Below are 14793 nucleotides of genomic sequence, written 5' to 3'. Positions count from 1 at the left end.
GCTGGACACCCTAAATGCACCTTTCATTATGTTTCTTGTGACACAGTCGTCTGTCTTCTGGGAGACTCCATCTTTCATTGTGCATCCTTCCAAAACTACCTTCAGAATGGAAAATGAGGTTTGGCCAACCTTGATGCAGAGCATCAAGAACCTGGTATTCTCCAGATGGGCTGGACTACAGCTCCCATCAACCCCTGTCACCATTGCCATTGGGAGTTATGGTCCATCGTGGTCAGTCTCCCCCCACTTAGATGTCATGGTCTTAGTTGCCCCTACGCTCTGCTCAAGGCTGTTATTTGAGTTCTTTAAAAAACCAGATATATGAAATGCTTTTATGCATTTCACATATTTCTTAGTTTGGCCTTCCCTCGTTGCTGCTGGAACAACAGGAGTAGCAAAGGTTTCTGGACTGGGGGGAATGGGGGTGTGGGGAGTAAGCTTGGAGGCTCATGTCTAGATGGAAGGGGAGGAGGTTTGGGATCTGGGTGTGGGGGAGGTGGAGAAGATTTGTGTGAACTGTGTGGCCATAATGCTTCCCTCATGGAATCACAGAATTTTAAAGTTGGAAGGGACCTTGGAGGATATCTAGTCCAACACACTCCTTAGTGCCAAGGTGTATAATGCAGGATACAACTGCGGTATCTTTGGTAGATTTGAGGTGAGCAATACAAGTCTCCAAGATTCATATTCTGAAGCCAGGAAATACACGTTTTGGTATAATGGGTAAACCGTTATGTTTTTGTTTTATTTTTTTAAATGGTTCACTATAGGCAAGGTATGCATCCAAAAAGCTACCAAAATATTTGTTTAGCTTGCACAGTTGGATCCTCTGATGTATGTTGACATGACAGATTAATTTTGGCAAATTATATTGTTGGCAATTATTAAATATGGTATAGCTGATAAGGTGCATCGTTAGAAATCCTTGTTCACAACCATCCTCATTGCAAATATGCTTTTCATGATAGTGACTGTTGTTCTCCATTCAGTTTTCCTCCCCAGCTGATGGACATCTGATCCATTTTATGTTCACATGAGCACAGGAAACAGTGCAGCTTATCTACTTGATATTTTAATAATGTCTGTTGATTCAGAGCGTATTTTATGTTTGATCTGTATCTCTTAACGCGCTTTCATATTGAAGACAAGCTTGTTACAAGTGTATTTCTATTTTATAATATCTGCTAGGAAACAAATTCCTTGCGTTTAATAAAAAATGGGAAGGAACATGTAATAACAACCTGCATTCTGATTCATGGTTCAGTTTTGTCTTCTTCTTCTTCTTCTTCTTCTTCTTCTTCTTCTTCTTCTTCGTTTGTTTTAAAGGCTGCAAATTTCTTTCAGGACACTGACCTTGTAGCCAGGAAAATGAACAACCCTATGGCCCCCTAAATGCTGGCTGAGGCATGCAGGGAGTTGTAGGCCTTTTTTTCTGTTTAAACTTGCATAGAATTGCTCCCTAAATCTCATACTGCCAGTAACTAAACCTTAGGAGAGGTGTTTCAACCTTTTAGAACAGGGAAAAGACTGCACAACAGCTGGGAGAACATCAGATGATTGATAGATGGGGAAAGGGGTGGAGTCAGGGAAGAGGGGGTGGGGTCAGGGGAGAGGGGGTGGATTGGGACCCCAGGAGGGCCAGATTTACCCCCCTTGGCCTAAGGTTCCTCACCCCTGCAATAAAGCCATGTTCAGTTTATATCAACTGACCTGGGAGTAACCCCCTTTGACCTCAGCGGGACTTACTTCTATGTAGATGTATATGGATTGTGGTGTTAATAAGATAATGGTTTGGATCCAGACTTAGGGTGCTTCCAGATGGGTTTTTTTAATTGCACAGTTGCCGTTCCTCATGCACAGAATTTTATGGGGGATCTTCTACTTGTAACCCTACCATGTTTTCCCACAACCCCTTCCATCTCTTTTTTTCTTTCCACAAAAAAAAAATCTGTTCAGGAGGAAAAGACAGCATCACTCTTTTGACTGGTAGCACAAGCAGCCCTCCATCTGGAAGCACCCTCAGGCATGGTCATGCTTCGTTGAGTCATTGACATCAGCGGTACAAATCAGTCATACCCAACGTATGTCCCATAGAGTTCGGCGGGTCTACTCTGAGCATGACTAAGCCTGGATCCACCCAATTATCTCCAACGTATCTAACGCTAGTGTTTCAGCTCTCTCGTTTATTCAGGAGATTGCTCATGCATAACAAGTCTCTGACCTGGACAAGCTGCCCACTTGCTGAACTACGATCTAAAGTTCAGAGAGGCACACGTATTCTGGCAATCAAGAGGTCTCCTTGGTCAAGCAAAGCGGAAGTTTGAAATGGCCAAACCCAGGATGGTTGTGAGAAAAAACTGTAAGTTATTTCGCATTATGCACTGGCTACCTATTCGCTACTGGACCAGGTTTAAGATATTAGTACTAGTGTACAAAGTCCTAAACAACTTGGGACCAGGATACCTGAGTGAGTGCCTTCTTCCTTACCAACCTGCCCGGTCACTGAGGTCATCAAAGGGCATGTTCTTAGTGGTTCCACATGGACCCATGGTCCAGCTGGAGTCCACCAGGAAAAAAGCCTTCAGTGTGGTGGCCCCCTTCCTGTAGAACTCTCTGCCTTTGGAGGTCAGGTATGCGTCAACATTTTATTTATTTATTTATTTATTTATTTATTTATTTCATTTCTATACTGCCCAATAGCCAAAGCTCTCTGGGCGGTTCACAAAAATTAAAACCACAAGGTGCAGCATAAAACAATATAAATGTGAAAGCTTAAAACGACAATATAACAGTACAACCAGAATAGAACCTAGCAGCAATGCAGAGATTTAAAATGCAGATTTAAAACACCACAGCTAAAAGACTAGGAAGATAAAATGCTAAAAAGTTACATCCCGTTTGGATTACTGTAACGCGCTCTACGTGGGGCTGCCTCAGAAGAGTGTTCGGAACGGAAACTTCAGCTGGTTCAAAGAACTGCGGCCAGACTGCTGACTGGGGCTGGTTACAGGGAGCATGCAACTCCCCTGTTAAAACAGCTTCACTGGCTCCCAGTCTGTTTCCAAGCACAATTCAAAGTGCTGGTTATGTCCTATAAAGCCCTATACAGCTCGGGTCCAGATTATCTGAAAGACTGTATTCTCCCTTATGAGCCTACTCGTGCCCTGAGATCTTCAGGGGAAGCCCTTCTCGCTATCCTGCCATCATCACAGGCACGCCTGGTGGGAACGCGGGAGAGGGCCTTCTCGGTGGCTGCCCCAAGGCTCTGGAACTCCCTTCCCAGGGAGGCGAGAGTGGCACCCTCCTTGGTATGTTTTCGCAGGCATGCAAAAACTTTTTTGTTCCAGCAGGCCTTTGGGGATAACTAGTCTGGACCTGGGAAAATGCGACATATGGATACCATTTTTGTTGTTCTGGTTGTCTTTTAATGTTTTAATATCTTTACAATTTTAATATTGATGATTTAATTATATTTTTAACTTTTATACAGTTGTATTTATATTTCTATTTATAGGTTTTAATTGTAGCAGTTTTAACGTTGTAAGGCCGCCTTGAGTCCCAGTATTGGGGAAAAGGCGGGATATAAATATAATAATAATAATAATAAAAAAAAATACTGGGAAAATAAAAAAAGTCTTCACACCTGGCATCGAAATGAAGGCAATGTAGGTGCCAAGTGAACCTCTCTAGGGAGCTCATTCCACAGCTGGGGTGCCAGAGCAGAAACGGTCCTCTTCCTGGGAGGACCCATCTCTCTTCCTTTGGCAGGGGCTCACGGAGAAGGGCTGCTGAGGATGATCTTAAGGTCCGGGCAGGCACATATAGGAGGAGGCGATCCTTCAGATAACCTGGCCCCAAGCCGTTAAGGGCTTTGAATGTTAATACCGGCACTTTGAATCGGGCCCGGAAATGGACTGGCAGCCAGTGCAGCTGGAAAAGTACTGGCGTAATATGAGCTCGCTGGCCAGTCCCTGTTAACAATCTTGCTGCCCTAGTTTGGACCAGATGAAGTTTCCAGACTGTCTTCAAAGGCAGCCCCATGTATAACACATTGCAGTAATCCAGACAAGAGGTTATCAGAGCCTGGATTCCTGTAGCTTTTGGCACCTCCTGAAGACATTGTTACTTCGGGAAGCCTTCCTTGGGTGACAAGCCGCGGTTTATTCAGTCTGGTCTTTTCAGAATTTGTTTCTTTTAAAAATGTTTTTAATTGCTTTAACATGGTGTTATGTTCTTCTAGCTTTGCTGTTCACTGCTCCAAAATCTTTTGATGTGGAGTGGTGTATCAATATTGTAAATAAATACATAAATAATTGGCGGGATTGGGGTGGGTGGGAAATCCACAACTTTTGATATTATTTGAAAGAGCCAAGGGGGTGTTTTGTTTTGGGCTAGGAAATGCACGCACCAGGATCTGTATAAAAATTATAGATAGAGTTTAATACAAGATAGAGCTCCTGAAAGATGTGTAAGTGGGTGGATCAGCGGTGGCATGATTTGTGCTAAGGTCCAAAGCGTACAGTCTGAGACGTGGTCTACAAATGCCTACAAATGAGATGGTAGACTCTTAAAGAGGCTGAATGGACAGTACCAGGGGGAAGTCGTTTGAATGCTTCCCCATAATTAAAAAAAATTAAACACATCCCTGCAAATAGAGACCTAGCACAACAGGGAGGAAGGTTCTAATATAGCCCGTTCCCTGTTGTGCTATTTTTCAACATGCAGGGAATTTTCCCACATGATGCAATTCCCCCCTCCTTTGAAGGACATAATCGTGCCACCTCATTTTGCTGCATGTGAAGACCAAGCCTAAAGTGGAGCTAGGCCAAAGCCTTGGTTTGTGCTTTGTTTTTCAGCCCAGTGGCACTGAGGTCAGTTTAGGAACATAGGAAGCTGCCTTCCTCAATGGGGTCATGGTAAATTTTGAAGTGCAGGCTCTCATCTTGACAGCCCCTATAGCCACACCCCCAAGGAGAGTCCAAAATGCAGGCAGCTGTGTTAATCTATACTATAGATTCTACAGCTATATATGTATAGATGAGTACAAACAGCAGCTGTATGTAGCACAATATCCAATTCATTGGGATAAGCTAGCAGTCCTAGAATAGTGAGCTGGCAAAGGGCAGTGTAGCTGTTACCATGTTGGAAAGACCTGAGTTTGCATGAGGAAGGAAAAGAGGGGGACATGTCCCCAAACAGCATAAGGCCACCACAGTTCAAGATTTTCCAGGTGTTTCTTTTCTCAGCCCCAGGGAGAAAATCCGTTTTCCTCCAGCTAGTGTGAGAACTGCAGCTCAACTCAGAGGGAATGGAAAAGTCTGGGAGTGATAAATTATGGGCTTCTTCACACGGGGCTTTTATCCTGCAATTGAGATTGTTTACTCATGGCAGTTTGCGGGTCCTTTACGCAACATCATCAACTTCCGGAGCCTCTCCCATGCTTTCTGACAATTTCCGCAGTTTTATTTGAAACGGAGATAATGAGGTAATTAAAAAATGTGTGTCCATGTAAATATGCTATAACAGTAGTGCCATCTAGTGGCTCTTTAATGAAAGACATAGAACTTGCAGTTAAAGGCAACTGCTAGGGGAATAAAAGAGGAAGTGTGTGTGAAGGAGCCGATCTTAATCCCACAAAGAATCTGGAAGCAGAAACTCCGGTAACATTGTGCAATAAAAAACCTGGTGTGGAGAAGCCCCATGTCATTGTCCTTCCTAATCAAAACATCTCACACGTCAGTCCTGAGAGCTCTGGTTCCACTGCACCACAGCTTATATTGAGTCAGAGCATTGGTGCATCTAGCCCGCTACCTAATGGCTTCTCCACACAGAGGCTTTTTATCCCACAATTTTACTGGGGCTTGTGCTTCTGGATTCTTTGTGGGATTAAGCTCAGCCCTTTACATGTGCTTACCTCCCCCCCCCACACACTTTTCCCCGTTTTATCTGCAAGTTCTCTATGTTTCATTATACAGCCACTAGATGGCGCTGTGGTATAGCGCCTGTTATTGTGCGACTTCCTCTTTTCATGGAGAAATTCAACGCGCTGTATTTTAATAGCTTATTATCCCCGATCTTAAAAAACAACAACGGGATAAGCTGGGAACTGCATTAACCCTATGGAGAGGTTCCAAAGGAGATGGGCTCCCTCTGTGTTTTGTATTCAACAGGTATGTCAGTGTTTGCTGCTTTGCTCCTGCATTCTGTGGGAACTGCCCTGCCTTGTCCTCCCACGTGCCGGCTGTGCTCGGCATATACAGCAGAATGCGAGGAAGTCTCTTCACTTGCTGATGGTGAGCCCGTTCCCCTCCTGCCATCACTTTCCTGCAGCAATTGTCTCAGCGGATGGGTCATCCCGTAGTACTAACGAATACACCAGCTTGCATTTGCGACTTGAAGATTTGAGGTTGAAATATCATCCTTTTGGAATGTGTTGCATTTTGATACACATTTTGGTTTACTATTTCCTCCCCTGGTCACTGCCCGGCCTTGGGAAAAGCAACCTCTGGCTTGGGGGGCTTCTTTTTTTTTTTTTTCCAGCTTGGGGCAGGAGTGGTGGTGGTGTCCCAGGGCACGGTCTGAAGGCACATGAGGCAGCCACCGTGCTGAAGCTAAGCAGGTCTGGGTCCGGTCAGTGCTTGGAGGGGAGACCATCTGGGAAACACATGTAGCCACCTTGAGTTCCACAGTGGAAGAAAGGTGGGGTATCAACGTAACAAATCAATAAGAGAAGGAAATGTAAACAAACACATTATGGTTGCAATTCTAAACCACCAGTTCCAGTTTTTGTGGGCCCTGGGAAAAGTGGGCCCTGAAAGGCTTACCTAGCGGCAATGATGGCCGCTAACCGCAGTGGCTGGAGCGTGCCATTTTAAATGCCCACAATATCCCAGGGTGATGTTACATGAGGGGTGTTGCGGAAAATTAGCAGCTAGACCCACCTGCCTGGCGCTGCTCAGAGCACCAGCCTGGGGGAAAACTTTAAGAGGTAACCAATGGCAGGCATCGGTTTTGGGCCCTGCCAGGGCACTGGCACTTTGCCAGCAGCCCGACAGTACCAGACGCTGGTGCTGGCCCCGCTAAACTAGCGTGCTGCAGTCCCATTGAACAAGCAGGACTGACTTTTGAGTAAACATGCATAAGGCACGGCGGTGAAAGATTGGTGCTCACATATCAGCGTGTGTACGCTGCAGTTCAGTAGATAAGCTGGAAAAGCATTCATTTTTTAAAAAGAGGGTGTCAGGATTCCCCTTATGACCTGGACCCCCTGAGCAACTCCTTAAGGATCTCTTGCCTCCTTAAGAGTCCCACCTTCCTTCTTTTACCTTCCTCTTCCCAGTAACGTGGGGTTTAGGCGGTAGGCGTGGGGTGACTGACATTCTAGACATAGGGTTTAACCACAACAGTTTACTGGTAAATCAAATCACAGCTAAAGTATTTACACAACAGAGCTGAGTGATACAAAAGGCCTTAAGAGAAAATAAAAGTTGCAAAATGCACGTTTCTTTACCCTCGCTGTACTTAGGCTTCTCCAGGCTCCCTGTTCATGCTCTGCTTGTCCAGACTCTCCTTACTGGCTTTCACGCTCTCGTTATATATCTTCCTCCCTCAAAACCAAAAGTACTGTTTGAAACCTTTAGAAATGAAACTTAACTGGGGAACTGAAACTAAAACTTAACCGGGGAAATGGATGTACGTCTCTCAGGAAAACTGCCCCCCAACAAAAAAAACTCCAGGCCTCTCGGCCTGACCTTTTTCTTTTCCTTGCCTCTGTAGGCCTCAAACCTTCTCAGAGGGCAACATATTTCCATGTTTGAAAGCATGTGACACTGCCTACAGATATCTCAGAAGCCAGACGAGTTGCCAAACAAGGTTTCCAACAGTCAGTGCCCTGTATAGGTGTTTACCCCATCCATGGCTGGCAGTATGAATTATGCAAAACGGTAATAAATATTTCAGAATATATTCTGCAAAATAGAGCCAATGCGTATGTGTGCTTTTTTAATTCTTAAAAAGTGGATAGAGTGTTGGACAACAACTGAGGTTTATTCAGAAATCAATCCCACTGAGTTCAATGGGATTTACTCATTGTTTGTTAACTCATTGTTTGTTTAGGATCACAAACTTGAAGTGTTTATTTACATTTCCTTTTGAAATTATTACTATGTATGCTAGTGTGGTATAGTGGTTAGAGCAGCCTTCCCCAACCTGGTGCCCTCCATATCTTTTGGAATTCAACTCCCATTAGCCCCAGCCAGCATGGCCAATGGCCAGGAATGCTGGGAGGTGTAGTCCAAAATGCCTGGAGGACACCAAGTTAGGGAAGCCTGAGTTAGAGTGTTAGACTAGGAATAGCAGACCCAGATTCAAATCCACGCTCAACCACAAAGCTCCCTGAGCAACTATGTGTCAGCCACATGGGCAGGTGAGTGAGGGACAAGCAATATGCATGACCTTGAGCTCCTGGAAGGAAGGGAGGAATACCAGTATAATCAATAAAATCGTTGTACATCAGCTTTTTCTGCCCAGTTTATGCAGGATGCAGAAGTCTTTTCTCATTGCAGAAATTGGGCTTTCTTAATACACATATGAACACACACATGCTTTTAGTGCAGAATGCACACAGCCCTGCTGCATCCTTTTCCAGTAATTTTTCAGAAGACCAACTATTGTTTTTTCTTATATTTTACTTGCTAAATATCTCCTCCTCTCCGCCTCTTCCATCTCTAGTCTTAGTAGGTTTGTCAAGTTTCACAGAGAAGATACTCCTACAGCACGGGAACCTTAGTGTGATACCTCCAATGTCCTTCACAAAATTCTCCAACCTCCATTTCTTGTCCATCACTGGATTTCTGGTTTTGTCACTGACCGACCTCACCTTTTCCACAATTCATGTCAGCAGCCTGAGAATATTGGATCTCAGCAACAACCACCTGTTCAGCTGCATGATTGAACCAATGGCTTTCTCAGGCCTTCTGCTCCTTGATGAGTTGATTCTAACCAACAATAGTTTGGATCTCTTGAGACGGTCGTGGTTCTCAGAGATGCCAGAACTCAGAAAACTCTTCCTTGGGGTTAACAGAATCGGATACCTTCCTCCGAGGTCATTTGAAAACTTAGCCAAATTGGACGAACTGGTTGTGCATACCAATCTTATCCAGTATCTCCCCATGGACACTTTTTATGGGTTGCCCTTGTTAACCAAATTGGACTTATCGAGTAACAAAATCCTGTTTATCAACCATGAGGTCTTCCAGCCTTTGCAAGCACTGGAGTACCTCCTGTTGTTTCAAAATATGTTGACCATCTTGCCCATTCTTCCGGGTTCCATCAGCTTCTTATTTCTTCATGAAAACCCATGGGAATGCAACTGCCAGCTGGTAAACGCTATGGAGCCATTGATAGCTACAATTCAGTCTCCTGCTGGAGTCATTTGCAACGGACCACCCAGCCTGTCAGGACGCCAAGTGGTGAGCATCAGGCCAGAAGGTTGTGCACCGCCATCTTCCTCTTCCTCTTCATCTCTGACTCCATCTTCACCATCAGCTACACACCTTCTGCCACCCAATACATGGAACCTCAGCTTGCTTTATGGATTGCTAGGTAAATGCTTGAAAGCAGGTCTCTAGAACTTAAGCGACACGCTACGTTAATTTAATTAACAATAAATAATATACTGTGAAGACCTTTGGGTTGATCAAAGCATTTTAAATGTTTCATCTAGCTCAGGGGTGCACTCTTGTGGCCTTTTCTGTGCCCCCCACCACCCAAGTCACCACCAAATTGCAGCCAGATTTCAGGGCTGTGGCAGTGGAGAAAAAGCTGCATTTTACTGCAAATGTATGCTCCCTGAGGCTTCCGGGAGTGCAATTAGGCATTAAAACGTAGCTTGTTTTAAAAGGACCTCCTTGCGTATACTTCACACAAGAAGATACATTTTATGAGGTGGTCCACTTGGCGAGGTCACGCTAGATGTTATGGGCAGTGAGGATGGGCAGTGAGGACACAGAACATCATTTCTGGAAAGCGTCTCATCGTGGCTCGTCCTGCCCTAGGCTTTTAAAAAGGGCGAGCCAGTATGGCGTAGTGCTTAGAGCAGCCTTTCCCCTACCTGCCCCCTCCCCAGGTGTTTTGGCCTGCTATTCCCATCATCACTGACCATTGGTCATGCTGGCTGGAGTGAATGGGAGGGACCCAAAACATCGGGAGGGACCTGGGTTGGGGAATGCTGAGTTAGAATGTCAGACTAGAACCAGGGAGATTTTGGGAGATTTCCAGGGCCATCACTCCCCCTCAACCTCACACAGTTCTCAGGGTTGCTGTAAGGATGACTTGGGGAGGGGGAGGAGAACCAATGGATGGGCTGCAGCTCATCGGTCCAGCAGCTGCAGAACGTCCTTGGCTTCAGTCCCTGCCATCTCCGATTAAAAAGGGCCAGGCGACAGGGAGGGCCATGCTCTGCCTGACCCCAGAGAGCCACCACGAGTCACAACAGCCAGCCCTTGGCTAGACAGAGGGCCGGCCCCACCATTAAAACTCAGGACCAGGATACCTGAGAGAGCGCCTTCTTTACCAACCTGCCCAGTCACTGAGGTCATTGGAGGGCTTGCTCCTGGTGGCTCTGCATGGACTTACGGCCCGATTGGAGTCCACCCGGAGAAGAGCCTTCAGCGTGGTGGCCCCCTTTCTTTGGAATCCCCTGTCCTGGAGGTCAGGCAGGCACCAACACTGTGTTGTTTCTGGCGCCTCCTGAAAACAGCACTGTTCCAGGAGGCATTCTTTAAATGACCAATTATGGTTTTTATTGATATTGTGTTTTTAAACAATTGTAGTTTTAAGGTGGTGTTTTAATCTTTTTATTCTTTTATTGTTTTATCTCTTGTGTTCATCGCTCCAAAATCTGTTCTAGATATGGAACAGTATATAAATACTGTAAATAATAATAATAATAAAAAAATTAAAATTACGTGAAGTCAAGTGCCTGCATCAGGCAGCAGAGCAGGAAAAAGCGGCGATTTGTGCTGCCCTCCCCGCCCCTGCCAGGAGGCCCTGCCGCTTCTTTCTATCGTGGGCGCCGGCCACAGCTGGAGCCCCCGCCCCCCTCCTGCCCCCTTTGCCAGCCGCTCCCTCACTTGCTCAGGCAGCTGGCGGCCTGCTTACTCCTGCCTTGTGCCCCGGCCACCCGCAGGGCTCCTAGAAGCTATGCTGAGTGGCTGGCCCTGGCTGACCAATCCTGGGAGTCGCTGGGCCTCTCGCGATAGTTGGTGCGCGAGTGGGAGCAAGTGACCAGCTGAGCTGGCTGGCTTAGCAAGGGAGGGAGAGGCCAGCCGGCGGGGAGGAAGGAACACACACAGGGGTGAGGGCAGGAACGGCAGCAATGGGGCTGCCAAGAACAGCTGCCAAGAACAGCTGGCCGGCTGGGTGCGGAGTGGTGCTGACACCTCGCTTGTGGTCTTTGGCCAATTGTTTTTCACAGAATCATAGAATCATAGACTAGTAGGGTTGGAAGGGGCCTATAAGACCATCAAGTCCAGCCCCCTGCTCAGTGCAGGAACCCAAGTCAGAGCATCCCTGACAGATGGCTGCCCAGCTTCACAGAATCATGGAATCATAGAACAGTAGGGCTGGAAGGGGCCTATAAGACCATTGGGTCCAGCCCCCTGCTCAATGCAGGAACCCAAGTCAGAGCATCCCTGACAGATGGCTGTCCAGCCTCGTCTTGAATGCCTCCAGTATGGGAGAGCCCACCACCTCCCTAGGTAATTGGTTCCATTGTTGTATTGCTCTACGACAAGTCAGGAAGCTTTTCCTGATGTTCAGCCGGAACCTGGCTTCCTGTAACCTGAGCCCATGATTCTGTGTCTGTGTCCTGCACTCCGGGATGATCGAGAAAAGATCTCGGCCTTCCTCTCTGTGACCTTTCAAGTACTTGAAGAGCGCTATCCTATCTCCCCTCAGTCTTCTCTTCTTAGGGCTAAACATGCCCTGTTCTTTTGTTCTAGATGCATGTTGTTGTCATGTGTGTTATTTCTTCTGTGTTATCATGTGAATGGTTTTATGTTTTATATAATGTATTTTAATGGTTTTTAATTTTTGTGAACAGCCCAGAGAGCTTCGGCTATGGGGCGGTATAGAAATAAATAGAAATATAAATAAATATAAGAATAAATAAACATAATGAATGAATGAAATGGATGAATGAAGATACCTTGGGCCAGGCCTGCTGGACAGACAAATAGTCTGAACACATGTGTAGCCAGGATGAAGACCTGAGGACGATGTTGAACTCCAGCTCACATCACCCCTGGCCATTGGCTATGTTGGCTGGGGCTGATGGATGCTGGAGTCTGACAACGTCTGGAGGGCCAAAGCGTCCTCACCCCGATGTATGGGGTAGCTTCCTATGTTTCCTAAGGCAGCCTTCCCCAACCTGGTGCCCTCCAGGTGGGTTGGACTACAACTGGGGGATGATGGGATGTGTAGTCCAACACATCAGGAGGGCACCAGGTTGGGGAAGGCTGCACCAAGATGTGCCACTTGATCTCTTTGGAAGCAAGGGGAGATACACATATAATTGCGCAAAGCAGCAATGACGTGGAGTATTCTTCTGTTTTTCTCTGTGTCTCCAGCTGGGCTTCTCCTTGGCTTAGTGATTTGCCTGCTGTGCTGCATCCTGAAACTCCACCACAGCACACACTTGGCACACCAGACTGAGAACGAGCAAACCTTCCTGAGCAAGCTGACTGGATCATTCTTAAGCAAAAAGAAGGCCTCACACGGGGAGCCACTGCTCCTTTGCAGCTTTCCAGTGGTGGAGAGCATGCCGGCGGGTTTTGACACAGGCAACACGGCGAGGGGGACCTGCTGCGGCTGCGTAAGGGGAGCCTCTAGAATGTGCAATGTGGGGCAGATGAGATCCGTGTCCCAGAGGCCGCTGGTTGCCCTGTTATCCATGGATGCCTCCGGCAAACCCTTCGTGACTCTCCAAGAGAGGGGAAATGAAGTGAAATCCCCAGTCCTGGGTTGGCCGCGCCGTCAGATACACAGGGAAAGGAGTGAGAGAGTGAGTGAGGCTCCTGGGTGCACTGGACCCCATGGCAGCCGAGAGCAACATTTTGCTAAGAGAGACCATGGATTCTGTGGCCCGTGTGCTCAGCAGACAGCATCAGATCGGACGGAGAGGACAGAATGTGGTGAGTGGACAGTACAGAATGGAGAAGTGTCAAATAATTATGTGCGCTGGTGGTGTTCTGTCTTCCTCAGCAGATTTTCCTGACTTTAAACAGACTGAGCACATGGCAGTGGTTTGTCTAGACAACTTCTCCATCCCTTTGTTTGTATGTCGGGGTTGTTCTGCTCTGTGTCCCACTCTTCCTGAATTCCAGTTCCACGGGGAGATTTTCTAACAATAGATACATAAATCATTCCCTCTATCTCCCATCTTCGGGTATGAGTGCTGATCCTTATGTAGCCAAAATGGCACCACCCCCACACAAGAAGAAGATATCAGCAGGGCAGTTTTTTTTTTTAAAGAAAAGAACACTTTAGGGAAAAAAGTAAGCAGGGGAGAGATCCCGGAACAGCCCAACGAGGACTGAACTCGGCGGGCACGGAATACTGACTGACTGTTGAGATGGGGAATGGAATACTGAGTGAAGAGAAATGGAATGGAGTAACATGGAAGGGGGCATGGCTGGCTGACCTGAACAGCAAATGGAAGAATTCCACACTGCAACATTCATGCACATCAGTAAAACTCCACACACACAAGAATCCTGATATACCCGTATGAGCCATGGCATTCGTGGTGGTGTTTTTTCAGTGCACACAATGACTCATGAGCATCAGATGAGCAGAAAAATAATTTGGATAGAATCCTTTGATTTGTGGCTCTCTAAAAATAGTAATTGTAGCATATGGTAGAGATGTAAGCCCCCCCCCCCCCCGCCCTGCCATAGCATCCCAGAATTTGCATCACATTCAAGTCTCCTACAAATGGTTAGGGATGTAGGAAGCTGCCTTCTACTGAGTCAGACCGTGGGTCCTTCTAGCCTAGTATTGTCAACACTGATTAGGGATGTCATGTGAGTCCATGGGGGGGAGGAGGAGTCTGATGGACTCCCCCTCACCCACCCTTCCAGACCCTGCTCATCGAACTGCGGGGCGCTCGCAGGCCCGCTCAGCGAGCACCCTGCAGCTCAGCGAGCGCCCAGCAGCTGCCCGTCCTCCCTAGCAAGCCACCATTATGCGCAACAATGGCACCTTGAGCACTTCCGAGTAGGTAATGTTACATACTTGGCAGCCATAAAGGCCCCATTTACGCAACGTTACAGGCAGGAATGGAGCATAATGGCAGCCCACTAGGGAGGACGGTGGGCCTGAGGCTTCATCGAGCACTCACTGGGCAGCAATGAAGCTTGCACAGCACCGCGAGCAGGGGTGGGTGGTGGCAGTGGCTTGGCGAGCTACCGACAAAGCCGGACGCAGGTGAGTCCATCCCTCTCTAACACTGATTGGCATTGGCTGCTCTGGGTTTCAGGCAGGAATTTTTCCAGCCTTACCTGGAGATGCTGGGGATGGAACCTAGGACCTTCTGCATGCAAAGCAAGTGGTCTGCCACTGAGCTGTGGCCACACCCTGAGCTACTTTCCCTTTCCTGATGAGCGTGAAGACGTGGTTGTCTTCAGCCCAGTGAAGAGGCTTCTGAATGTAAGATTTAAAACACAATTTGGGATGTCATCTGTATCTGTGATGTAGAGTTTGTGTTTTTCACCCCCTACCCACTTTCTCCCC

The 14793-nt window shown here is 47.0% G+C and overlaps 1 protein-coding gene across 1 annotated transcript; it reads left to right on the top strand.

The window, feature by feature from the left end:
- The first annotated feature begins 2340 nt into the window (after positions 1 to 2340).
- LOC146335697 (uncharacterized) lies at positions 2341 to 14233 on the top strand. Its single transcript, XM_084820770.1, has 5 exons — positions 2341 to 2359; positions 6171 to 6293; positions 8731 to 9603; positions 12630 to 13022; positions 14142 to 14233. The coding sequence occupies exons 1-5, from the start codon at positions 2341 to 2343 to the stop codon at positions 14231 to 14233; spliced, it is 1500 nt and encodes a 499-aa protein (XP_084676896.1).
- Positions 14234 to 14793: the final 560 nt, after the last annotated feature.

The sequence above is a fragment of the Heloderma suspectum genome, chromosome 14 (genome assembly GCF_057233095.1).
Source record: "Heloderma suspectum isolate Gila_16-S chromosome 14, 16-S_ref, whole genome shotgun sequence".
Taxonomy (NCBI): domain Eukaryota; kingdom Metazoa; phylum Chordata; class Lepidosauria; order Squamata; family Helodermatidae; genus Heloderma; species Heloderma suspectum.
Note: the sequence above shows the minus strand (reverse complement) of the source record. Positions and strands in the feature narration are given on the sequence as shown.

Coding starts and splice junctions, on each gene's coding strand:
- LOC146335697 (XM_084820770.1), top strand. Junction 9,604..12,629: donor CTTGCTTTATGGATTGCTAG/GTAAATGCTTGA, acceptor CTGTGTCTCCAG/CTGGGCTTCTCCTTGGCTTA. Junction 13,023..14,141: donor AGTGAAATCCCCAGTCCTGG/GTTGGCCGCGCC, acceptor CCACCCTTCCAG/ACCCTGCTCATCGAACTGCG.